The sequence below is a fragment of the Anomalospiza imberbis genome, chromosome 28 (genome assembly GCF_031753505.1).
Source record: "Anomalospiza imberbis isolate Cuckoo-Finch-1a 21T00152 chromosome 28, ASM3175350v1, whole genome shotgun sequence".
Taxonomy (NCBI): Eukaryota; Metazoa; Chordata; class Aves; order Passeriformes; family Viduidae; genus Anomalospiza; species Anomalospiza imberbis.
The window spans coordinates 1,005,459-1,030,085 of record NC_089708.1 but is presented as its reverse complement, the minus strand read 5'-3'; the positions used below and the strand labels follow the sequence as shown (position 1 = coordinate 1,030,085).

The 24,627-nt window shown below is 50.0% G+C and overlaps 2 protein-coding genes across 3 annotated transcripts in view; one reads left to right on the top strand and one right to left on the bottom strand.

Annotated features, from left to right (window-relative positions):
* The window catches only part of TTI2 (TELO2 interacting protein 2), a 456,481-nt gene that overhangs the window by 198,980 nt on the left and 232,874 nt on the right, over positions 1 to 24,627 (bottom strand). The gene's annotated exons all lie outside the window — the stretch shown is intronic.
* UNC5D (unc-5 netrin receptor D) overlaps positions 1 to 24,627 on the top strand; it is a 90,371-nt gene that overhangs the window by 28,322 nt on the left and 37,422 nt on the right. For both annotated transcript variants that reach the window (XM_068174585.1, XM_068174586.1), the window contains exons 2-4: positions 12,960 to 13,178; positions 17,946 to 18,089; positions 20,818 to 20,921. In XM_068174585.1, the coding sequence (XP_068030686.1) occupies positions 12,960 to 13,178; positions 17,946 to 18,089; positions 20,818 to 20,921 (467 nt within the window). The remainder of the gene's footprint in view (positions 1 to 12,959; positions 13,179 to 17,945; positions 18,090 to 20,817; positions 20,922 to 24,627) is intronic.

Here is a 24,627-nt window from a genome sequence, read left to right as displayed (position 1 = left end):
CAGATATGAAAAGGATATTGTTCACAGGGCACTGGAGCAGGGCTCGTGAATAATTCCGAGTTCTTCCCAGAGCCTCTGCTGACAGACGAGCAGAGCATGGGGGCAGAGCCCGGCTGGGGCTGCTCCTGCACCCCAGGGGTTCTGCGGGGCCCGAGGGGGTGGCACATCCCACAGGAGCTTCTCCTCCCCTCCTAGAGCTGGAATTTGCTCAAAGGAGCAGTCTGAGGTGGAGGGGAGCAGGTCTCCAACCAGGGGCAGCTCTGGGATGGGGTGAATGAGGGACGGATGGACGGATGGATGGATGGGAGCAGCTCGAGGGATGGGCTGAGAGCAGCTCTGGTGTCACTCCTGGGACACTCAGGGAGTGTCTGGGGATGATTCCTGCTCAGCAGCCTGTCCCTGTCCAAGGCATGGCCCCAGTGACATTCTCAAGGCTCTTTAGGATCAGCTTCCATCCAGGGGAAGTTCTGGGATGGGGTAAATGATGGATGGATGGATGGATGGATGGATGGATGGATGGATGGATGGATGGATGGATGGATGGATGGATGGATGGATGGATGGGAGCAGCTCGCTGGGATGAGTTCTCAGTGTTCCTGGGGCACTCAGGGAGTGTCTGGTGAGGATTCCTCCTCAGCAGCCTGTCTCTGTCCAAGACACAGCCCCAGTGACACTCCCAAGGCTCTTTAGGATCAGCTGGCATTTAGAAGTGAGATGAAACCCTCTCCACTTTGTTTAGAAGTGAGGTGAAACCCTCTCCACTTTGTTCTGCCTCAGAGCAAATCCCAGGGATGTCTGTGTCTCTGACAGGCTGTGTGAGCCGATGAGGAAGGGCTTTGTACATTATTAATAACAAATTGTCGCCGCTGTCGCTCCTCTCTGTTCTCCGCTCCCAACATGAAACGTGGCACCCTGTGCTGCTCTGGCAGAGCTGCTCCCACGAGTGACAAAAGCTGGGGGCTCCAGCCCCAGAACAGATTTGCTGCCTTTGTTGGAGGTTTGTCTCCCTTAGCTCGCTGCATGTGCCGGGGATTGCAGTGTGTGTGCACTGCTGTGCCTCACTCCGGGCCCTGCCATGCTGCTCGGGGGCATCCAGCTGGGAAGCTGCAGGAATCTGAAGTTTTCCAGCATGGAAACCTTGCAGGGGTCCTGCTCCATCACAGCTGGTCCCACGCGGGAGGCAGAGGGAGGGGTGAAGTTCCAGCCCTGCCTCGTGTGTCTGATCCCAGCCCTGTTCAGAGTTCCGTGTTCGGGGGGCTCAGACACCCCCAGTGCTCCCGGAGTGCAGCTCCCAGATGGCCCAGAGCAGGAAAGGAGCTCAGCAGGGGCTGAAGCCAAGCAGGTGCTTCTGTCTCCTTGACTTTTGAGCCGCAGCCTGAGAGCTGCTGGCACCGCCTGGGAGTTGTTTTTTATTTTCAGCTGCTCCCAGCACCAGGAAGGGAAGGTTCCAGCCAGGGTTTGGATGTGCTGGAGGAGCTGAGCCAGCCTCACCTGCAGGAGCTGTGCTGGCGCTTCCCGAGGGGAGCAGCAACAAACTGAGAACCGGGAGAGCATCCAAAAAACCAGGGACGGGGTGGGAATGCAGCAGGGGGTGAAAATCCACGTGGGGAGTGATGGAATCAGGGGGAGACTGCTGGGTCAACATCCCGCTCCCCATCTTGAGAGCTCAGCTGGGCTGAGCCACTCCCAGGGCAGCCGGGTCCTCACCCAGCACTGGGGCTGACTTTTTACACCCAATATACCCTTCATGTCCCAGCACTGAGGAGCCCAGCTCAAATATCGTGTTCAGGGAGCTGGAAGGAGATGGATTTTAACGCTAGGTTCCATAGTTTTTGACGTGCTGGGGGAGAAAAACTAGGAGTGTTGTGGGATGTTATTGCTGGGTTTTGTTCTGAGAGCGGCTGGTGAGTTGTGACAGCGCAGAGGTGGCTGCTCGCCCTCTCCCTCTGCCCTGTTAGGGACAAAAAAAAGCAGATTTTCATCAGGTTTCCAGCTCTGGGTGCTATAAAACCCCCCAGCATTCAGTCCCAAGGTCTGTGTTTTGTATTTCTGAGCCATTCTGCTTTCAGGCCGTGGGTTGAACGCTGCCTCTCCAGCCATCAGCCGCCACTTCCAAATTGGAATATTCCCGCTCCTAATGGCACAAAAACCCCTGCAAATGGGTGCTTGTTCAACATAAAAATTACCAGCAATTTGAGGATAAGTCATGGAGGATGTAATGACTTGTATTACAAGGCTCAAGAAAATTGAAGTGTGAATTGGGATCTGAAGGGGCGGCTTTGTTCTCTGCCAGGAGTTCAGTCCTGAGCAGGACCTGAGGAAAATCACTGCCCTCCCTTCCCTTTTTCTCAGAGCCTTTTATCTACTGGAAAAGCTGTTTGGGTCGTGGTGTTCCCTTTCCCACGCAGAAAAGAAATTGGGGTTGTTAACTGAGCAATAACAGGGGAAATTCGGATTTCATGGAGGCCAAAAAAAAAAAAAAAAAAAAAAAAAAAAAAAAAAAAAAGGAGAAGCAAAAACATTCCTTTAGAAATCAACCCAAAACCTCACCCTCAAAGATTCCTCCAGTCTTAGGGGTTGAAGGAACATTCTCAGGATGCTGGGCTGGCCCTTCTGAAATGCTGAAGCAAAAGGGGCTGGTGTTCCCTGATCCCACAGGCAGGAATTTTTCCCACTAGCAAATGCTGGAGATCCCAGAGCTGGTGTCACCTGCAGGCCCCTTTGTGGATATCTGGAACATTCTGTAGAATCTTGTAAAATTATTTAAAAAAATTGTCACAAAAGCCTTGTAGAGATTCTGTAAAAGATCAGAAGCTGCAATATTGAGTAAAATTGCTCGGAGCCAGGCTGGAAATGGGGAACTGGGACAGCGGGAAGGGCTCTGCTTTGAGGGGAGGTTGGCAAGGGTGGGTGAGCTGGAGTTCTCCAAGGTGTGCCTGAGGATGTCAGGGCAGGGGATGTGGTGGGAAATGAGGATCCTTTGGGATCCTTTGGTGTTGGCAGCACCGGTTCCTCTGCAGAGCCACCAGCTGGGAATCCGCCGGGTCTTTACCATGACAAAAGCGTTTTACCAGCCTAAAATGCCCTTCAGCGTGAGAAGCAGCATGGAGCAGGATATGGAAAAGATTTCTCACAAAGTAGCTTGTGATTCAGATGGAAAATGTCAGGTTTTGAAAATTATTAATCTTTGTGCTGCACAAAACCGTCAGCTGTAGGGGCGGTGGGTGTGGGAGGTTCCTGCGGGAGAGCGTTTCCAAAAGGGGCTTTTTTGGGGGCTGTTTTTCTCTTTCCCTTTGTTTTTTTGGGGGGTTCTTTTGTTCCTTCCCCCACGGGGGGCTGAGTAAACAGGCAGCTGAAGCTGCTGATGGGGACAGCAGCAGGAGGGGAGGTGAGGTGGTGACAGCAGTCAGGGGAGCGTCACCAGCCCGGGCTGTGATTCAGTGCAGGGGGAAATGGAGCGGGGGGATAGCGGGAATGAGGTGGGCAATGGGAAAACAACTCCTGGGGATGCTCTGGGCGGATTTCTCACTGCAGTGGGACTGGGCTGGGCAACTCTCAGGTCCTGCTCACCCTGGAGGGGCTCAGGAAAGTTCCAGAAATCCCCCGGGGGAAGCCCTGACTGAGAGGATGTCCTGGGGCAGGCAGGGAGCTTTGCTGTCCCCTCCAAACCAGGGACAGCTCAGGGGATGGTGGGGTTGGGTGGGGCTGGCTTTGCTCTCCCCTGTCTTGTGGGATATCTCACTGCTTTATCCAAAGTTGCCTGACTGGAAAGGGAAGGGTGAAAGAATTGCAAAATATTTCTTTATTCCCTTACCCAAACACCGGCACCTCCGAAATCTGACTGTGTTCTAGTGCAGAAAACAGCTGATGGGAGCTACAAACATCAATAAACCCAGGGCCTCCCAGGCCTGTAGCAATATTATTTAACAATATGCTTTACTGTTTAATTTTAATTGCATGGAGGTTGTGTTTCAGGAAATATTTGTAGCTGAATACCCTGAAAAAGCACAAGATGAGCAGAACAGGCTGGGTGTGGAACCCAAAACTGCTCCAGTGCCCAGCTCCCCCTCCTTGTTGTTTGCTGTGTTCAGCTGCTGCAAACACAACGTTAAAATATTCCTTAAATGTCACTTGTTGCTTTGATGGAATTTACAGAGAGATCTAAAACATCTGTGGCTCAGTCTCTCTGCATATGTAGAAAACGTCAATTAATTGGATTTTTCCTGTTGTCAGGGACATTGGACGCTTCAGAAACTGGGCAGAAATCCCAAATTTGTTTTGTAAGGAAAAACATTGTAAAATTTTACATCCCAAACTTTATTGTTTAACTGCAGACAATATTTGTTTCTCCAATCACAATGAAATAAAATTTCAGATTATGAAGAGCCATCATTAAATTCAATTTAATGATTGAATAATTTAATGAATTAGTGCAAAGTGCAGCGAGGACTGGAGATTCCTGCAAATACAGCCAGTACAGGATTTTACAGGAACTGGGAAATCTGGGTTCCAAATCTTCTCCTCTAAACTCCTGTTTAAATTGGGCACTGCATGTTAGAATTATGTCTATTAATACTTAATGGGCCCAATTTTCCCAGCGATTCCGAGTCACCTGAAGGAGCTGCAGCATTGCTCAGTCCAGTTTTAATGAGCTCGTCAGGGATTTCAGGCTCAGTTGTTGAGAGTCGCACTCTGATGTCTCACTCAGCCACTGAGTGTCCCTAAATTGTAATTCCATTTGTAATTCCATTTGTAATTCCAGTTGTAATTCCTTCATTTGTTATTGCTGTGCTCTCCAGCTCTCAGCTCTGCAATGAAGCCCCGTTTTTGGAGCCTGGTTTCTCACTCGGCCTGGCTGAGGTGAAGCTGAATTTCTCTCTGAGCTCCTCTTGTGGGGTGGTTTTTTTTTTTTTTTCCAAATGAACACTTCCATATCGTTGTCTCAGTAATTAAGATTAACTGAGCCCAGATCTCATCAGGGACACAACTCTGGGAACGAGGAATCCACATGAGCAGGTGAAACATGGAATTTGGAGTAGGAGGAGAGTTAATCTGGGGAGTCCCCTCCTTGCCTCACTTATCCATTTCTCCGGGAAGTCTGGCAGCACTGGGAGGGGTTTGTGGTCTGAATTCAGCCTGCGAGGAGGCTCAGGGTGAGCTCTGTGCTCTCTGCTGGGCAATAAATGGCATTTCTGATGGTTCTGGACAGAACTGCTCTGCTCAGGGCTCCTGGCTGGAATTGTTGAGGGCAGCAGGTCGGGTCAGTCACTGAGAGAAGTTTGATACTCCTCACACACCCCGTGCTGGGACACTTTTAGTTACAGATCCATCTCATTGGGGTGCTGGAGCATCCTTTTTCCCTTTAAAGATATATATTGCTTGCATATTGCTCAAAGGAAAAAAAAATCTAGATGTTAAATAAATGTATGAGAGATTCTTCAAGTTTGTAACCCACTTAATATTTAATAAATGTAATACATCATTTTTATAAATAAGTGCAGCTGGGATATAAATAAATTCAGGATGCAGAAGGGATTACAATGGGATGCACATTCATCTCTGTGGCACAGGAAGGGCCTGCAATGTTTTATCAATAAATTAATCCTCGCTGGGGGAAATAGATGCCCTCCCCTCCTGCAGCCAGGGACGGGGTGGCTGGTAGAAATTCCCTCCATAAATTCCATGGAATTGGAAGTTCATAAAATGGGTCTGGCAATCTTAGAATGGTTCTGACAGAGCCAGGGGAGAATGAAGGCTGGAACTGGTGGGTAAAGGTGGGATGTGTCAAACTTCCTTCACTTTCATGGGAACAAAGGTGTGAGTGAGGGTTGCCAGGGGCACAGGGATTGCGGGCTGGAGCTTCGGGAGAGGAGACAGGAAAGGAGGAGATGAGGATTGGGGAAATGGCAGGAAAGGAGGATTGAAGAAATGGCAGGAAAGGAGGAGGTGAGGACTGGGGAAATGGCAGGAAAGGAGGAGATGAGGAGTGGGGAAATGGCAGGAAAGGAGGAGGTGAGGAGTGGGGAAATGGCAGGAAAGGAGGAGGTGAGGAGTGGGGAAATGGCAGGAAAGGAGGAGATGAGGATTGGGAAAATGATTGGCGGGAAAGGAGGAGATGAGGATTGGGGAAATGGCAGGAAAAGAGGAGGTGAGGAGTGGGGAAATGGCAGGAAAGCCCTTCCAGAGGAGCCCTGCCTGCAAAGAAGCAATTCTGTGTGCGACAGGGCAGCCACAGCCCGTCCTGGTGCCACTCTCAGGCAGGTTTGTGTGAGCAGGGATGTGGGTGACATTGCTGCTGCTGCTGGGGGGAAGGGGCTGTGTGGGGAAAAACACCAGGAATGGGGATGTGTGGGGAGCAGAGAATGCTCCTGCTCCTTCAGGGATCCCGGGTGTGCCACTGGCAGGGACAGCAGCAGCTGGCTCAGCCTTGGCATTGCTTCCAGGCACAGAGGAGAGCCCAGGGGCTGCTCGCAGCTCCTCCTGTCCCTTTCAGAGTCCCACCCCGATCCAGGCAGAGTTTGTCCCTTTCCTTTCCCCACAGCTACCCCCAGGCTGGCTCCAGAGCCACAGGGAACAGAGGGGATGTCTCCAGGTGTGCTCAGTGTCCCCAGATGTGCTCAGTTGTCCCCAGGTGGGCTCATTATCCCTAGGTGTGCTCAGGTGTCTCCAGATGTGCTCAGTGTGCTCAGTTGTCCCCAGGTGTGCTCAGTGTCCCCAGGTGTGCTCAGTGTCCCCAGGTGTGCTCAATTGTCCCCAGGTGTGCTCAGGTGTCCCCAGGTGTGCTCAATTGTCCCCAGGTGTGCTCAGTTGTCCCCAGGTGTGCTCAGTGTCCCCAAAAGCCCAGGATGATGGCAGCAGCCCTGAGCTGGAGGAGCCCAGCAGCACAGGTGACAGCAGAGGTGACAGCCCCGAGTGTCTCCCCCCTGCACTCAGCAGGAGAAATGAGATTTTTAACCCCCTAAAATCCCTAAGTGAGAGATTTTAGAGATCTCTAAATGAGATTTTTAACAGGGGCTCGTCTGCACCTGAAGATCCCCAACTCACTGCTGGGGGATTTACTTTTTCTTTTTTAAGCCCAGATTTATTTCCACAACTTATTGCACGTTCAGTTTTTGGAGTTTTCACTGTGGGAAATTGCCGGGAGGGATGGATTTTGTCTTCCTCAGCTGGCAGAACAATTTTCCACCTGTCGCCCAAACATTTGATGGGAAGGATTATGGCAGAGCCACTGGAATTTATCCTTTATATCCATGGGAAGCAGGAGGGTCTGGAGAAGTTAATGTGGGATAGCAGGGCTGAGATGGAACTGCAGCACTTGTGGATCTCAGCATGGGCTGGGAATTCAGGAGTGATGGGAACACAGGGATGAGCTGGGCTGGGAATTCAGGAATGATGGGACCACAGGGACGAGCTGGGCTGGGAATTCAGGAGTTTTGGGATCACAGGGATGAGCTGGGCTGGGAATTTGGGACTGATAGGAACACAGGGATGAGCTGGGCTGGGAATTTGGGACTGATAGGAACACAGGGATGAGCTGGGCTGGGAATTTGGGACTGATAGGAACAGGGATGAGCTGGGCTGGGAATTTGGGACTGATGGGAACACAGGGATGAGCTGGGCTGGGAATTCAGGAGTGATGGGAACACAGGGATGTGCTGGGCTGGGAATTCAGGAGTTTTGGGAACATAGGGATGAGCTGGGCTGGGAATTTGGGAGTTTTGGGAACACAGGAATGAGCTGGTCTCATTAATTGAGGATTTGTAGATTTATTGAGGGTTCATTGATTAATTGAGGGTTCACAGATTGATGGAGGGTTTGGTGATTTATTGAGGGTTCATTTATTAATTTAGGGGTTCACTGATTAATTGAGGATTTGTAGACTTATTGAGGATTCATTGGTTTATTGATGGTTCACTGATTTATTGATGGGTTCATTGATTGAGTGTTCATTGATTTATTGAGTGTTCATTGAGTTATTGAGAGGTTCACTGATTGAGGGGTTCATTGATTAATTGAGGGTTCATTCATTTATTGAGGCTTCACTGACTTATTGAGGGTTCTTCCTCACTGGGAAAATGTCCAAATCCAGTAAAAAATCCACTGTACTGTTGGGCAAAGGCCTTTGAAGTTCATTAATGAAACTCAATCTGGCTTTGGGCTGTACAGAAGCCAGGAAAAAGCAGGAATTCTGCTAAAAGCACTGAAGAAATAGGAATACGTGGAGATGAGCGAGCTGTGTGACAGAAGGCTCCCTGCCCATGCCGGGGTGGAGTGGGATGAGCTGGGAGGTCCCTTTGGAGTGGAGCTCTGTAGGGAGCACTGGTGTGCCCCACGTTGGGCGCCAGTCTGTGAGGCGCTCTGGTGTCTTGGATGGATGGAGACGGGAGATCTCTGCAGTCAGGTCTTGGAATGTGCAGTTTATTGCAGAGGGCGTGGGGGTGCTTGGAGCTGCCAGCCACAGCTTGGAGCGGGGGCAGGGAGAGAGAGTGAGAGAGAGAAAGAGAGAGAGAGAAAGAGGGAGAGAGAGCGAGAAAGAGAGAGAGAGGGAGGTAGCAGGGGGGGAGAGGATGCCAAGAGAGCGTCCGGTCCCCCGGGCACACCTTATCAGGGGGCTTCAAAGTGGGTGCAGAACAAGACTTGGGCCAATGGGATTACAGATACCTGATGCTTCAGGGGAGGGTCACAGGTGTGGGATGAACCACACATTTTGAGGGGTGAGACAGAATATTCCCTCTGACCCTTGGACCTGTCTGTAGGTAGAGGGCATTGTTTAATCAAAGGGGGAATTGCCTCCAGCTGTACTATTGTTTTCCAGTTGTTTAGTACCTAAGGTTGGGTACCTCAAAGCTTGTTCTCATTTCAATCTCACTTATAGTTTTTGTATTTTCCAAATCTTTTGCCAGGCAATCATATTTATAAGGCTTTCCTATTTCATCTTCCCCAACAGAGCTCCTCAGGATTTGTTCCTGGTTCTCCCATTTAGGCTTTGCTAAGTACCCTGTCCTGGGCCCTCAGCAAATCAGGGCAAACAGCAGAGGCAATAAAGGATTTCACGTGGGCAACAAAATCTGCCATTTCCACCCATTTCTGAGCTCCTTCCAAAAATCCCACTGTGCGTGGGGGCCGGGGTCATCTGATGAAGCAAATGTAGGCAAATCTCACCGAGCTGTTTTCCTGACTGAATAATGACTCAAATTTCATCATGGAAACCGTTCCAGGCATGAGGAAATTCTCTATTCTGGAACAGGCTTTTTATTTTTGCATCCCCTGGCTTCCCTGGCAAGCTGAATTTATTTGGTGCTGGAGGAAATCCTGGCTGCAGGGGGTTAAAGTCCAACAGGGATCAGGGGACTTGGACACATGGAAAGGGATGAATGGGAATATTTGGAATATTTGTCATCTCCAGTTATGTTTCTGCTCCTGGATGGACCTGTCCAAAGGAGGGGTTGCGATGGTTCCAGCTGGGAAAAGGCTTTTTCCTTCTGGATTGGGGCAGAAAACATCCAAAGCAGCAGTGAATAACCCAGTGCTGCTGCCAGCATTTATAAATTCAGGGGGCTTGGGAAGAGGAGGCAGAGGGGGAGGAATTCCTGAGCAGGACAAGGAGCTTGGAGGGAACTGGGAATGTTTTTGAGTGGGAGTGGCTCCTGTGTACCTGCAGGAGGAATTGCTTCAGGGCAGTCCCATACATCAGGGAAAAACCCAAACCCTGGGCAGAGAGAGGGAAATCCCAAATCCCGGGTAGAGAGGGGAAATCCCAAACCCTGGGCAGAGAGAGAAATCCCAAATCCCGGGAATCCTGGGCAGAGAGGGAAATCCCAAATCCCGGGCAGAGAGGGAAAAGAGCTCCCTCTGATCCCAGCTACTGGATCAGAGAGGGGAATTCAGCCCCGTTTGGGACTTTTAGAGCTTTGTTTTTCTGGTACCACAAAGTGTAAGAGAAGTTGTGTTTGGACACTTGGGAAAAGGAAAAGTCTCTGCACAATTTATTGCTAGATTTATTTGCCTTTATCATGAGTTACTTGGCTTGTTGGGGGCCCTTTAACTTTTGGTTTGGTTTTTTTTTGACACAAAAATTATAATGCCACTCACTTTTAATAATTCTTAACTTAAAAAAAAAGAGTTCAGAACTCACAGTTTTTCACTGGTTTAAGATCTCATTTTAACATCTAAATTATCCTAATCAGTTTTGAAATACTAACTCATCCCTGTCTGCTGCTGTCCAGATCTCCTGATGTGTTCTGACAACAGCAGTGTGTTTATTTCAGAGAAGAATTTAATGTTTGTTCCTAACTTTTTTTTTTTTCTTCCCTCCTTTCTTTTTCATTTCTATTATTGTCATAAAAAGATTTAAAGTCCCTTTTGGTCTTGCGTGCAGAGCATAAAACACAAAACCCTTCCTGAAAGGTAATTTTCCAGGAATGAAACCCACAAGAATTGTGTGTCAGGCTTTGCTCTTCTGTCATTTGCTGCTGCTACAAAACAGATTTTTTTGGGTAGCTCTGAAGGGCCTGAATCCCAAAAACTGACATGGAAAACCTCAGGGATTTGCAATCAGCTCTGGGGGAAAGTGAATTTGAGTTAGGGCACAACAGAGGTGATCACAAGAGGAAGAGGAGTTGAAGTAAAGTCCTGTGTATTAAGGGCACTTTGGGAGAGGTTCCTGCAATTAAATGGGAAAATGTTATTTATTCAGGAATGTTGTGCTGATTCCTCCTGAGCAGGAATGTCCTGCAAGCGGGAATCCAGGCAATTCTGTGTTTAAACCACAGAAATATCTGTGTGAGTGTGAGGGGATGGGGAATTGTGGGAACCCAGGACAACCCTCTGGCTGTCCTGGCTGGCTCCAGACCCTGGCAGGGGGCTCACAGACCTTGACATGAAGTCAAAAACACCTGTGGCTTCCATTTTAGCGCATGGAAAAAACTGCCAGCTTTGTGTGAGGAATTACAAGCCACAAAGGTTTGAGCAGTGTGGTTGCTGAATTAACACAGGGTGAAAAAGTAGAATTTTGGGGTTTTTAGAATGGGGTCCAGGGGGACAAGATGGAGGGATTTGGGCATGTCCTGACCTTCTTCTCCTTCTCCTTGCCCTCCATGTCTTGCTGTGATGGTGACACTTTTCTGTTGGTTTCAGGTACAGACACACTGCCCAACAGAAATGACAGCTATTGGCACGTTTCTGTAACCATGGCACACGGAGTTTTGGGTATAAAATGTGAACACCGCCCCAAGGGGGTGGGAATCTGTGGCAGACTGACCTGCTAGACAGGCCACAGCTCCTTGAGAAAGCATGTTCTAGATAAGGGAAATAAACAACCTTGAGGAGCCGACCCTGCGCACTCAGACTCCTCCTTTGGCTGCACGGGCTGGGGAACGAGGACTTTTACACTCTCAGGGTCACCTTGACCTCCAGACCCCCGAGAGGGAATCATTCCTGCCTTTGTGTGTGCTGCTTGGATTTCCAAAGGAAATGCTGAAGGGAAAAGATGCACCTGGGTTTACCTGGCCATGTGTGAGGTTTTCATGGCGAGGGAGCCACGTCCAACCCCACAATCTCCCTGACACCCAAAAAAAGCCAGGTCACACAATCCAAGCACAGCCTGCCAGGAGAAATCCGCCCTGGCTTTCGGTGGGGCTGGGATTTCCTCCTCTGTGCCTTGCCCTAAATAGCAAATTCAGTGGAATAACTCAGGGTCACCGGGAGTTCTCCAGCTGGGGGATCCTCATGGACTTGGCTGCTGCTCTCCCTCCTACTCCAGGGCTGCTGGAGCCTTGCTGGGAGCCTGGGATTTCCCAGCCTGTCCAAAATCTAAAGACATTTTTTGTTCCTTCCTGCAAAACTTGGATGGAATAAAGCCTGCGGGGACGCAGCGCTGCTGCAGATTGAAAAGATGGAAATTGGCATCAGTGTTGGGGAGTAAAACACTGGGAGTTGTGATGGTATTTTCCAAAACACCCTGAGAAGGGGCTGAAAGCACTGCAGCCCTTTGAAGGTGGCTGTGATTTCCCAGCACAGCTTGGGGAGTGTTTGCACACACAGAGCTCCGTGCTGAGGGACAGCTCCCAGGATTTAATAGAAATAAAACAATGTTCTCATTATTCTGGCACCTCCTGGACACGGGAAGGGTTCCATTTGCCTTCTCAGCACCACAACTTCCCTCTCATCTGCCTTAATTTCACTGCTTTGGGTTCCATCACCTCCCTCGTGCCCTCAGCTGTTCCCTCCCAGCTCCCTTCATCCTCACGTGTCCTGTTATCCTCCCTGGGTGTGCTCGGTGCTCTCTGATCTTCCTGCAGGAATCGTTCCCTTCTCACCCACATTCTTCACTTTCCTCTGAATTTTCGCCAAAAACAGACAAAGTGCTGAAATAAATCCAGCACTGCCGGAGATCAATGGGAATTTCCTGGGTTTGACAGCAGCGATGAATGTTTGACTGGATGGGAGCTGTTCTAAAGGCAAATCCTCTGCTCCAGGGCCTCTGGAATTCGGGAACTGAGGGACCTTCCTCATCCTGAAGGAATGCCCCAGCCCCTGATGGCAGCTGAGGATGTGGAGAAGTGCTGAAAACATCTCCCTTGACATCCTGCAGCTTTGGAATGCTCAGTTCCCCACCTGTTTTCTGGTGGTTTTGATGCTGTTTTGTGGCATTTGGCAGCCCTTACACTTCAATTATTTGGTTTTTTTTATCTGTGTGTGTGTGTGTGTGTCCTTTCAAAGCCCAACCCAGCAACTCTGCAGGTGCTCCTGGAGTAAAACCGATCCTAAAGAAAACCTGGAGTTAAACCAATCCTAAATAAAACCCGGAGTTAAACCGATCCTAAATAAAACCAATCCTAAATAAAACCCGTAGCAAAACCGATCCTAAATAAAACCCAAAGTTGATTTTTCACTCCAGCAATAAAACTAGATGATAGAAAAACCATGAAAAATTGAATTTTCCTCTGGTTGCCTTTCAGGAAATGAGAACAGTGAGGCCCTGCCCGAGTCCATCCCCTCGGCCCCGGGGACCCTGCCCCATTTCCTGGAGGAGCCGGACGATTCCTACATCATCAAGAGCAACCCCATCGTGCTGCGCTGCAGGGCCGTGCCCGCCATGCAGATCTTCTTCAAGTGCAACGGGGAGTGGGTGCACCAGAACGAGCACGTGTCCCGCGAGAGCCTGGACGAGGCCACGGGTGAGCAGGAGCTGCTCCTGGGACCAACCCTGGTGGGAATCCCCGCGCTGACCCTGCCAGGTCGAGGCCTGGGGATCCTCTGATTCCCTCTGGAGCAGGAGCTGGGAATAGGGAAACTCGTTTTTATGGGATTCCTGCTGGGTTGGACCCTGGGGTTTGCCCCAGCCCCAGTTTTTATGGGATTCCTGCTGGGTTGGACCCTGGGGTTTTCCCCAACCCCAGTTTTTATGGGATTCCTGCTGGATTGGACCCTGGACTTTGCCCCAGCCCCAGTTTTTATGGGATTCCTGCTGGGTTGGACCCAGGGCTTTGCCCCAGCCCCAGTTTTTGTGGAATTCCTGTGTAAATCCTCCAATTTTTATGGAATTCCTGCTGGGTTGGACTCTGGGATTCCCCCCCCCAGTACCAGTTTTTGTGGGATTCCTGCTGGGTTGGACCCCGGAGTTTGCCTCCAGCCCCAGCCAGGGCAGGAATTGGGGTGGGAATAACCCAAGCAGGAGAAATCCACAGTGCCCAGCACGTGTGGAAGAGAAGGAGAAGGGAGAGATTTGGAGTGATCAGGAGATTTTATCAGCTCTGAGCAGAGCCTGTAGCTCCTCTCATTTAGCTGATAAGTATTGCAGACCAATTTAATGCTTTGGCTCCACAATCCTGGTTGTTATTGCTTTCTCCCCTCTCCCCTCCCAGCATTGCTAGGCAACTCCCAGCCTTGGCAGCAGCGCTCTGTGTACAACACCTTCTCCAGCAACACAAGAAATTCCTTTTTTAGAGGCAAAAATGCCATTTAAAAAGAAGTTACACCTCTTAAAGTAGTGCTTGGCATTCTTTTGAAGTGACACATTCTAAAGAAGTTTCGTATTAGAGGGTTTTTTTTTTTTTTGTAAATGCTAATCTGAATGAATTTTAATTTTTGCAGTTACCTTTTCAGAAATAATTTAATAGGCATAACCTTTACTTCTAAAGGCACTGCTGAATCAATATGGGAGAAATGTCGTCCCTAAAAGCTTTCCTTCCATATGGTTACAGAAAATCTCTCTGTGAGTGCTGCAATTATGTTTCATAAGCTTTGGGTTAATAACAGAATAAACCAAGATTGGTAACACCAGGTGGGGTTTAAATGACATCGGTAACGTTGAGGTTTGAGACACAGAGCAACAGGTTTGGGATCATGGAATGGTTTGGGTTGGGAGAAAATTCATGTGGTTCCAGCCCCTGGGGCAGCTCCCCTGACCACCGAAACGCTGCAGGGCTGGGCTTAGCCCAGGGATGCAGATGCCCCAAAGGTCTGGACCCCAAACCCACTGCAGGGCAGTGTACAGGTGTTCCCAGAATGGTCCCCAGAGCACAAAACTGCAGAGAGAGACAGCACTGAGGGGAATTCTCTCACCATGGTCCTACCCATAGTCAGGAATTAGTCTGGGGCTCTTGCTCAGCCTCGGGGGAGCAGCAGCTGTTGGGGTTTTGGCACTCACGTGTGGTGCCCTCGTTTCTGGAGCCCAGTCTGGGGCACACTGAGTCTGTCCCCAGGCACAGCCCGGGTCTGCTCCAGCTGGGAGGAACTGCTCTGGGATTTGGGCCAAAAGTGGGGCTTTTGGTTAAAGGGGATTCTGCGGCCTCGGTGCACTGAAGGGTCTGACCCTCTGCATCCTTCCACTGCTTGTGTAGGATCAAAATCCCAAGAGGTTGTGGAGAAGTGTGAAAAACAGCAAGCAGAGTCCTGGGCTGGAGGTGGCTTGGTGCTGAGTGGAGGGAATGTGTCTGAGCTCCTGTGGCAGCTCCTGGCAGCAGTGGCACCCAGTGTCCTGAGGCAGGGACTCCCCACGGGTGGGTTTTGTCACCATGATGGGCACAGAGCCCAGTTTTCCATAATTTTGGTTTTACAGGAGAGGAATAAAGGCCTCAGAGTAGCCCAGGAGTGTCTTGAGGAGCAGCAGCAGGACAGGGAGGGTTTTGCAGGACTCTGCTGCTGCCTGGGGATGTCTGGAAGGCTTTGCCTGGAGTGTCCCCATGGTGGTTTTGCTGCTCTGCCTCTGTTTTTCCTGTTTATTCCCAAGCGTGGCAGAGCTGGGACTTGGTTCTCTCTGTGCTCTGCCTCATCAAGGGAGAGCAGAGCTCGTGGATGCTGCTGTGATGAAAGTGTGGCAATTAGGGGCTGATTAATTTTCCTCTGCTGCATTTCCTGCACACTCCAGAACCTGCCCGGCTGTTTCAGGCCGGGGTTCAGCAGAGGCTCAGTCCCGCTCGCAGAGTTTTTTTGTCTGATAACTGGAAGGATTACAGCAATAACTGCTGTCAGTGTTTTTCTCATTTAAACAAATAAAGCTGACAAATGCCGAAGTTCTCTGCAGCTCCGTTGTGTTTAGTACACGGAGAGCAATTATTCATCTGCTGCCAGGGTCTGTGCAGCTCGAGCATCCAGCAGAGCCCATTAGCATTTCAGTGCCACAGCCAGCACTTGATATTCTGCACGGCTCTACTGTAAAACAAAAGATGATGGTTCTAATTTGCACAATAATTTAAAGGGTTGGGCTCGCGGTGCTTATTGGAGTTATTGGAGTCACAGGTAAAATGTCGCTCTGCTTTATGAGGTGCCTGCTTTGATTTGTGGGGATTTTTCACCTGGTGTCACTCCCCATGAAGGATTTTCCTGGTGGTTCCCGAGGTGCAGAGGGGAGGTGGATGTGTTTGCTGGTGAAATACGGGGGTGATAAATGGAGAATATTCCTCTCCTCCCAATAGGTTTGCTTTCTGTCGTTGCTCCTAAAACAAATGGAAAGAGCTGTACTTCCTCCATAAACAAAGCATAACTTCCCCCAAAGACCTCGTGTTCTCCAGAGTTCCCGTCCAACCCCAGCAATTCCAAGATTCTGCAGTTTTGGATCCATTTATTTTGTCTATGGGTGAATTGGGAGACCTTTAAAAGGACCTGAATTCCTACCTGGCCCATTCTCAAAACGCTGAACCACCAGCTTCCCCAAACCGTGTGCTCTTTGTTTGCCACATTAAATACAGGCTGATTTATAGATTAATTAAACTCCGTGTCAATGAAAGGAAGAGCTGGGCTGGAGACTATTCCACCTTAATAAATCTGGAGCTGTAAATGCCTGAATTCACTGACGCCTGCTCAGAAATTTGCAGCACCCAGGAGCCAAGAAATGGCTTCAGCCTCTCCAAAATTCATCATCAAGTGATGACTTTTTTTGTTTGGTATCAAAATCCTGTCGTTGCAAGCAGGGGCTGTGCTGGGGCAGCTCCCACACCTCTGCCTCTCTTTGCTGCTTCCCAAAATCCCCAGAGCAGCTCAGGAGAGAAGGGAGCAGGAGCTGGGGGTGTGGGTGGGGTCAGCACAGCTCTGGATAATCCAGGGAGGGTTTGGAGCAGCTTTCTCCCGGGAAGCTGCTCCTGGTGGGAGTGGGATCCCAAACCCTGAGCCAGGGCAGCCCTGCTCTGTCTCCAGCACTCCAGTCCCCTCTGAGGGATCTTCCTGGAGCTTCTCTTACCTCAAACCTGTACACATCACTCTGCAAAACGTTTTCATGCCAGAGCCCTAGGATTTTTGGCTGGCAGAGCAGGGATGGTTTCATTCAGGGGGTGCATTTTCCTGGCAGGGTCTCTGGCAGAGCCTTTGTTCCTCAGGGTTTGTTGTCTCCGTGTCAGGAAATAAAGGGAGGCGTTGTAAACAGTTTTGTTAAAAACGGCATCAACCCGGGAGGGAAACAAAAAGCAGCCAGAAAACCTGTGTTTGTTTGTGCATGGGGATAAATATTTGAGGGACTGAAGGCATTCTTGAGACAACTTGGGGAGCTGTCAAGGGTTTGTCCCTGTCTTTGGGTTTCATTGTAAGCCAGGCTTAATGAAAAGAAGTAAAAATCCCCTTTTCCTCTTGCTGGAAAAGTATCAAATATCCTGTATTTTTGTACAGGATTTAAAGCTTTTCTGAGCTTCCCTCCTGGAGCATCCCCAGTGAACCCTGTCCCTCCTCCTGCCAGAGGAGCACAGTGACTTCCCAGTGCCTTTGAGGAGTGGCTGCCCAGCTGTTAATGATGCCTGAGATTAAGTGGAAGCCAATTTTTATGGAGTTCAGGTTTAGAATTCCTGCTGCTTTATAAACTCCACAGGCATGAAATACGGTGAGATTGGGTTTGCCTCCATTTCCAGTGGAGGGGAAATAACTGCCTGGGGACTGCGCCGGAGGAGAGGGGAGGAAGAACAAGGCCTGAATGTTTTCTGGTTTCATTTAATGTTTTTCTGACTCTTTCGAATGGTTCCCAGTGCCGGGTTTGGATTGGATTTCCTCTCCCAAGGCTGCCATGCCGAGGTGGCTGCAGGCCTGGGGAACATCCCAGGGGTGCCACAGGAAAGGTGTGGGAAGATCCTGGAGCCCGGAATTTACCTTTGGGGAAACACTCCTGGTGTGAGGGGCCACGGTGCTCAGCTCCCCCTGTGCTTGAGGGAGGTGTGCAAGGGCACGGGGATGTCCTTTAAAGACATTTTTGTTGTACATGACTGAATTGCAGACAAACACCCTGGGTGAAGGAGGCACCAGGGATGAGGATTCTGAGGGAGGAGTTGCAAAGATCACGGTGGGGACAGTTCCTGGAACTCAGTGCATTACAACCCGCTTGTCTTACAGAATTTAATTAGTGGCACTGCATTATTGTGCAAGTAATTATGGCTTTGCCCTGATTGAAAAGGGCACTGTTGATTAAAGGACAGGTTTGGGCCCCACTGCCTGTCCCTGCTGATTCTCTGCCTCTCCCTGCTCAGGGCTGAAGGTGCGGGAGGTTTCCATCAACGTGACGAGGCAGCAGGTGGAGGATTTCCATGGCCCCGAGGATTACTGGTGCCAGTGCGTGGCCTGGAGCCACCTGGGCACCTCCAAGAGCAGGAAGGCATCCGTGCGCATCGCTTGTGAGTAAATCCTGCTTTTCTGGGGCTTCCAGGGTGGGTTTGGGGCTCAGGATCAGTGGATGTGGCCAGGCACCTCTGTCCCCTCGGGAACATCCCAGGAAGCACAGGTGTCAGCAGAGGAAAAAATACCTTCCCTCCTTTCTTGGGATGGAGCCGAGGGAATCCTGCAGGGCCCTGAGCTGGCCTTGGCAGGGAAGCTCCCCATGGAGACTTTTAGGAACTTTTAGGGAAGGTGGGGGATGATCATCCTCTTCTCATGTCCTTGATGTGCTGTGGGGTCGTCACTCACCACCCACAGACCCTGCTGGAGCTGCAGAAAGGGGAAATGTTCCAAATGCCCACAGCCAGGGGGACAGCAGGGACACGACCCCAAACACAAAACTGTCACTGGGAGCTGCAGAAAGGGAAAATGCTCCAAATCCCCCACAGCCAGGGGGACAGTAGGGACACAACCCCAAACACAGCTGTCCCCAGGAGCTGCTCCAAGCCTCATCCCATTCCTGGAATCAGACCTGGGATGTTTTCCTGGCAGAACCAGAGCTGACACTGCCCCTGCCAGTGGAGAATTCAGGGCTTGCTTCCCCCACGCTGGTGGGCCCTTTTCCTTTGAGCCCCCAGCTCAGATCTTTCCTTTCCTGGGAAAGGGAAGCCTGCAAAAAGCTGGGAGAAACATTCCCTGGGAGAGGAGGGCAGGAGCAAAGGGAGAACCTGAAGGGAGACTTTCCAGAACTGTTCCAGCAGCTCCTGACAATATAAAAAGGTGTCTTTTACCAGGGTAAACATTTAACAGGATAAAACAAACATTCATCAGAAGTAAAAGGACAGTGTAAGAAAACCTTCATTTCATTAATTGTGGATTTTTTTGTTGGCTGATTCAGTCTGAATGTCTAAATAAGTGTAAATTCAATTTTTTATTTCACTGCATTAACTGTCATAACACTGAGCCAATAATTCCCCTGCATTGCCGAGCTGAAAGGACCTTTATCTGAATTGAATTTTTATTGACTTTTCTCCGCACTGTGATTTCCCAGCCCCACAAAATGGCAATTTGAGCCAGGCTTAGCATGAGCAGGAGCAGGAGGAGCCGTGTGCTGGGGCTTTTCAACCCCTCACTGTGGGAGCAGTTCTTCTTCCCAGTGCCCCGAGACCCCATTAACCCCAGAGCGCTCTGGAGAGGCTCTTCAGCTCGGCCTGCAGGGTTCTGGGGGTGCCTGGAGGCTTTGAGTGGGAGCCGAGCTCCTCTCTGCCCCTTCCCGGGCTGTTTCTGCTCAAAGCCGAGTGGTTTGATGGCAAAAGCAGCAATTCCGGAGGGCAGAGCTGGAGGGGCTGCTCAGGCACAGCAGGAACAGCCCAGGCTGGGATTTATGGCTCGGGGAACACCCTGGGAGGATCAGGGATGAGGCCCTGCAGGTTCAATCTCTGACAGAACCCAGAACGTTCTCCCAGTGCCTCTGGGATGGGCACAGAGGAACAGATGGCTTTATTTCATCCCTTTTTTTAAATTATTTTGCACTGAAATCCCGATGTTTCTGAATTGTGAGTCAAGTCCACAGTGTTGCAGCACTTTATATTTCTGCAAAGAAACAGGTGAGTATTTCTTTGTGATAGTGGGGAAGGCAGAGCAAAGGGATCCTGCTCCATTTTTCACCCTAATAAAGGCATTTGTAGGCACAAGCGCAGCCCGGCTGTTAATGAATGCCTTCTTAAAGAGAGCACTGGAAAAGAAATTGGTTGTCTGAGGGGGGAAAAACCAACATTAACAAAGAATCATGGAAAGGAGCATGCAGACACTGTGAGCATCTTTCTGCAGGCAGCAGCTTGCTCAGATAATTCTGAATGCATTTTGGAAAATGCAGTGCCAGGGCTGTATTTCATCAGCTGTGAGCCAGGCAGGGAATGAAGTCAGTAAATCCCCACCGTGGAGCCACTGGGAACACAAGGAGAGCTCCTAGTGGAACATCCTCCAGCAGGAAGGCACATCCCTGAGGGGTTGCTTTGCTTCCACAGCCAGGGAATTCCAGGGATCCCTGGGCATGTCTGGATCCCGGGATCCCAGCTGGATCCAGGTTCCCTTTGTGTCTGTTCTGTCTGCCCAGACACCCTCAGGTGCTGCAGCAGCTCTGAGACATTTCTAAACCTCCATTATCACCTGGGCAGCAGTGTCTGGGGTGGAGCAGCTTGTCCCCAGCGTGGAATTAGGTCACAGGTTGGACTTGATGACCTCAAAGCTCTTTTCTGACCTGGCCCATTCTGGGATTCTGTGAATTGCTCCCAGCCCCTTTCTCCTTCTCCCTGCAGCTCCCAGGGTGAGATCTGTACAGATCAGGGTGTCAGACACTGCTCTGAGCAGGGCATGGCCCAGCCAGGCTGGATCCAATTCAATTCCAGCCCACGGAATTCACCCACAGCACCCTGGGGATTCCACGCTGCTCCTGCGTGGAACTCTCTGTTGTGGGGAGTCTCTGGAGATGGGGTACAGGGCTGGAACCTGGGGCCTGGGAATTCTGGCCTTGCTTGTGTCAAACACAGGTGGGTTTGGAGAGGGGAGAAGTGGGAAAAAAGCTGAAGCTGATGGGATCCAGGGATCCGGGCTGGGCTGGAGCTCTGGGAGTGCCGGGGTCACTCACCCTGCAGCCCCCTGCAGCTTTGGGGCAGGAATGCCAGTCCTGATGAATTCTTGCATCCAAGGAACGCCAATTATGATGAATTCTTTCCTCCAACCCTGCAGATCTACGGAAGAACTTTGAGCAAGACCCCCAGGGCAAGGAGGTTCCCATCGAGGGGATGATTGTCCTGCACTGCCGGCCCCCCGAGGGCGTCCCTGCGGCAGAGGTGAGGTTTGGGGTGGGCACAGGGGCACAAGAAACTTTGGGATGGGGGAAGGATGGGGGAAGCACAGGGCTCAGCTCCGGTGTGGTGCTGGAGGTGTTGGTCCTGGTGCTCTTCTCGCCCAGAACACTTCAAGTGTCCTTTTTTGATTCACTAGGTTTACAGAAGTGTGGCTTTTTATCCACATTCTGGACTGTTTGCTGAGAAATCCTGGTTTTCAGACAATTTTCAAGTCCTGTGCTTTCAAACTGAAAGCAGATTGTTGCACATTTTCCCAGCAATTACTTTTCTCCTCGAAAAACAAGACAAAGTAAAAGGCAAACCTAAAAATATTATGATAAATGGTTGCTGGGGAGAGAAAATCTGCTGCAAGTAATAATTTGGTGGGGTTTGGCTTTGCTTTAAACAGGCTTTTTGCTGATGAGAGCTGGATCTTAACAGGAAAACCGCAGGGATGCCTTAAAATGGCAATAACCAGGCTGCTCTTGGAGGGAGAGGTTCAAAGTGGGTCGTGTTTAAAAATCCACTGCAGGGGCTTTAAAACCCAAGGAAACGTTGAATTTTTAATTGCACCCTGCAGTTTTCTCCAGCACCTTCTGGGGAATGGGAGCAGCTGGATCACTCAGGAGTTGGTTTTGCCCCTTATCCCCAGCGTGGCTGGGGTTGGTAATAACTGAAGGAAGAAAAGGAAAATAAACCCCAGAGAAATGTGTGCTTTTAGTTAATGAGAAGCGATTGGAGCAGATGTCCCTGGAAATAAAGAGGAGAAATGCAGAGACACCATCAGGGAGGCAGAAGTGCTAAAGGAGAGGAAAATGAGGCAGAGATGGGCTCAGAGAGTGGCTGGGTTTGTATCCAGGTTTCTGGTGTGCTTTACTCTGTCAGTCCAATCTCTGCTCTGACCTTCTCCTCAGCTCTGTGATATTTTCACTCGTTACCAGGAAAATGGATGGTGCATTGCAGGGAATTGCCAGGACTGCTGAATGTGTGCTCTGGAAAATGGATCTGGTTTGTAGACAAAATAAACCTCCACAGGTGTGGCTCCCCAAACACTCTTGGTCTGACTGAATTTTACTGAGAATTTTAGATTTCTTTGAACCGGCAGCTTTACATTCCCCACTTAAAAAAGGAGTCTGTCTTCTGTGGAAGGTAGGAATTATGTCCAATGAAAACCTGACATTTTAATTGCTTGCTCCAGATAAAAGTAGTGGAGTTCCCAACAAACCCTGATTTACTGCTGTTGACAGTAAAATTGTTATTGCTGCTAATAAAGCTGGTAAATCTCACTAGGTCAGATTTGTTTTGGCCAATAAAATGTCCCATAAAGGCTCGGGCTAATTCTGGGCTCATCAAGGTAAAGAGTCTGCTGGAAATAACTCAGTGTCTTTGGAAAGTGGGTTAAACCCGTTAAAGCAGGCCTGGCTCTGGGCTGGGGAGATAAACTCAGCTTTATTTCCAAGTTAAAGGACAGCCTGCCCTGATTAACACAGGCTGGGGAATAACAGCCACAAAGGCTCCCTCAGCGATTGTTCCGTGGGTGCTGAGCTGTGCTGAGGGTTTCAAACCCCGGAGCTGGCAGCGAATCCCTGGTTCTGATCCAAGAATTGATTTCATTAGAGTTTGGATGCAGCCCTGGATGGAAACATAAGGCTGGAAATAACTGGGGACAAAGGCGCTCGTCTGGTGTTTCATGAGAGGCAAAGTGGGTGCTGACTGGGGCATTGTTGGTGCTTGTTGAACCCAAAGAGAACTGGAAACAAGGGGGAAGGAGGGTCCAGCCCATCCCTGCTCTGCCAGAGCCCCTCCCTTGGGGAGGGTTTGGTTATTCCAGGTCCAGAACTTCAGGAATGCTGTTTGAGTTGGTTATTCCAAGTGCAGAGCTTCAAGAATGCTGTTGGAGTTAGGTTATTCCAGGTGCAGAACTTCAGGAACCCTGTAAGAGTTAGGTTATTCCAGGTGTAGAACTTCAGGAACCCTTTAAGAGTTTGGTTATTCCAGGTGTAGAACTTCAGGAATGTTGTTGGAGTTTGGTTATTCCAGGTGTAGAACTTCAGGAATGCTGTTGGAGTTTGGTTATTCCAGGTGCAGAATTTCAGGAATGCTGTTGGAGTTAGGTTATTCCAGGTGCAGAACTTTAGGAACCCTGTAAGAGTTTGGTTATTCCAGGTGTAGAAATTCAGGAACCCTTTAAGAGTTTGGTTATTCCAGGTGTAGAACTTCAGGAATGCTGTTGGAGTTTGGTTATTCCAGGTCCAGAACTTCAGGAACGCTGTCAGAGTTTGGTTATTCCAGGTGTAGAACTTCAGGAATGCTGTCAGAGTTTGGTTATTTGGGGCCAGTGGTGCCTCTCTGTGCTAATCCCATTATTTAGTTATTTATCTGTGGGGTGGGACAGCACAGGAATCCCAGTCAGAGCTCCTGGGAGGGTCTTTAGGCAGAATTCCTGCAAATGAAGTTTTGTGAGGAGCCGTGTCTGTTCCTGCCATCTGTTCCAGAAGGAGAGAGCAGCAATGGGAATACCCAGATTAAGTTTGCTTTTACATGTGTTCATTTCTGCCCAAAACAAGCATAAAACCAGTTAATGGAATATGGATTAAAGGGCTGGATCTACAGTTTGAGCGTGTCTGAAGTGAAAATAGCTCAAAACCCAGCTTGTGTGAATGAATTTCCCAGCACTGGGGAAATTCTGGGGCTGCCTGATCACACAGCTCAGTGTGGAACACGGCCTTTAAGCTGAGTAATACAGCAGTGAGAGCAAAATCCAGGGATTACAGACAGGGAGCAGCAAAATTCCAGTTCAGCTCTCCCAGGGCTGCCTCAGGGTGAAGCTGCTGTGCCCTGGCTCCCTCAGCAGCACATCCCAGCTGCTCCTGCTGGCCACACCTGGAGACAGGCTGACCTGAGCAGCTCCCTGAGCCCCAGCCCCTTCCTGAGGATCCAATGGCACTCACATGGAGCCAAAGTCCCCCTCTGGGGTCTGGAGCTCCATGGCTGTGCCTGGCTTTGGGATGACCAAATCCTCCTGTGGCAGCAGCAGTGGAGAGAACAGTGACTGAGGTTTTACCTCTTGTTTTAGCCCTTCAAATAGTCTGGAAATGCTGAAACCAGGGACAGGCACCTGCCTCTAAGTGATAACCCCAGGTACCACATCCTGGAGCACCTGGCTCTGCTCCTGAAGCTGCTGCTTTTCCTGGGCAGGTCCAGCTCAGCTGCCCTCAGCCTCTCTGCAGCCCACCCTGGGTTTATTTCTCCCCACTCTGGATTTATTTCTGCCCCTATGCCCACCCTGGATTTATTTCTGTCCCTATGCCCACCCTGGGTTTATTTCTACCCACTCTGGATTTATTTCTGCCCCTATGCCCACCCTGGGTTTATTTCTGCCCCTACAGCCCCCCTGGGTTTATTTCTGCCCACTCTGGATTTATTTCTGCCCCTACAGCCCCCCTGGGTTTATTTCTGCCTACTCTGGATTTATTTCTGCCCCTACAGCCCCCCTGTGTTTATTTCTGCCCCTGCACTCTTTGGGAGCAGGTTTCCCATCTCCAGAGCTCTCTACAAAGCAGGGAATGAGACCTTTTTACACAGCTCTGCTTTGGGAGGGTGCTGGGCTTTGGGGCACCCTGGGTGCATCCGCACAGCAGTAAGAGAGGGAGAAAACCCAAATCCCAGTGCTGGGCAGGTTGGAAAGGCTTTAAAATCCTATTCTCAT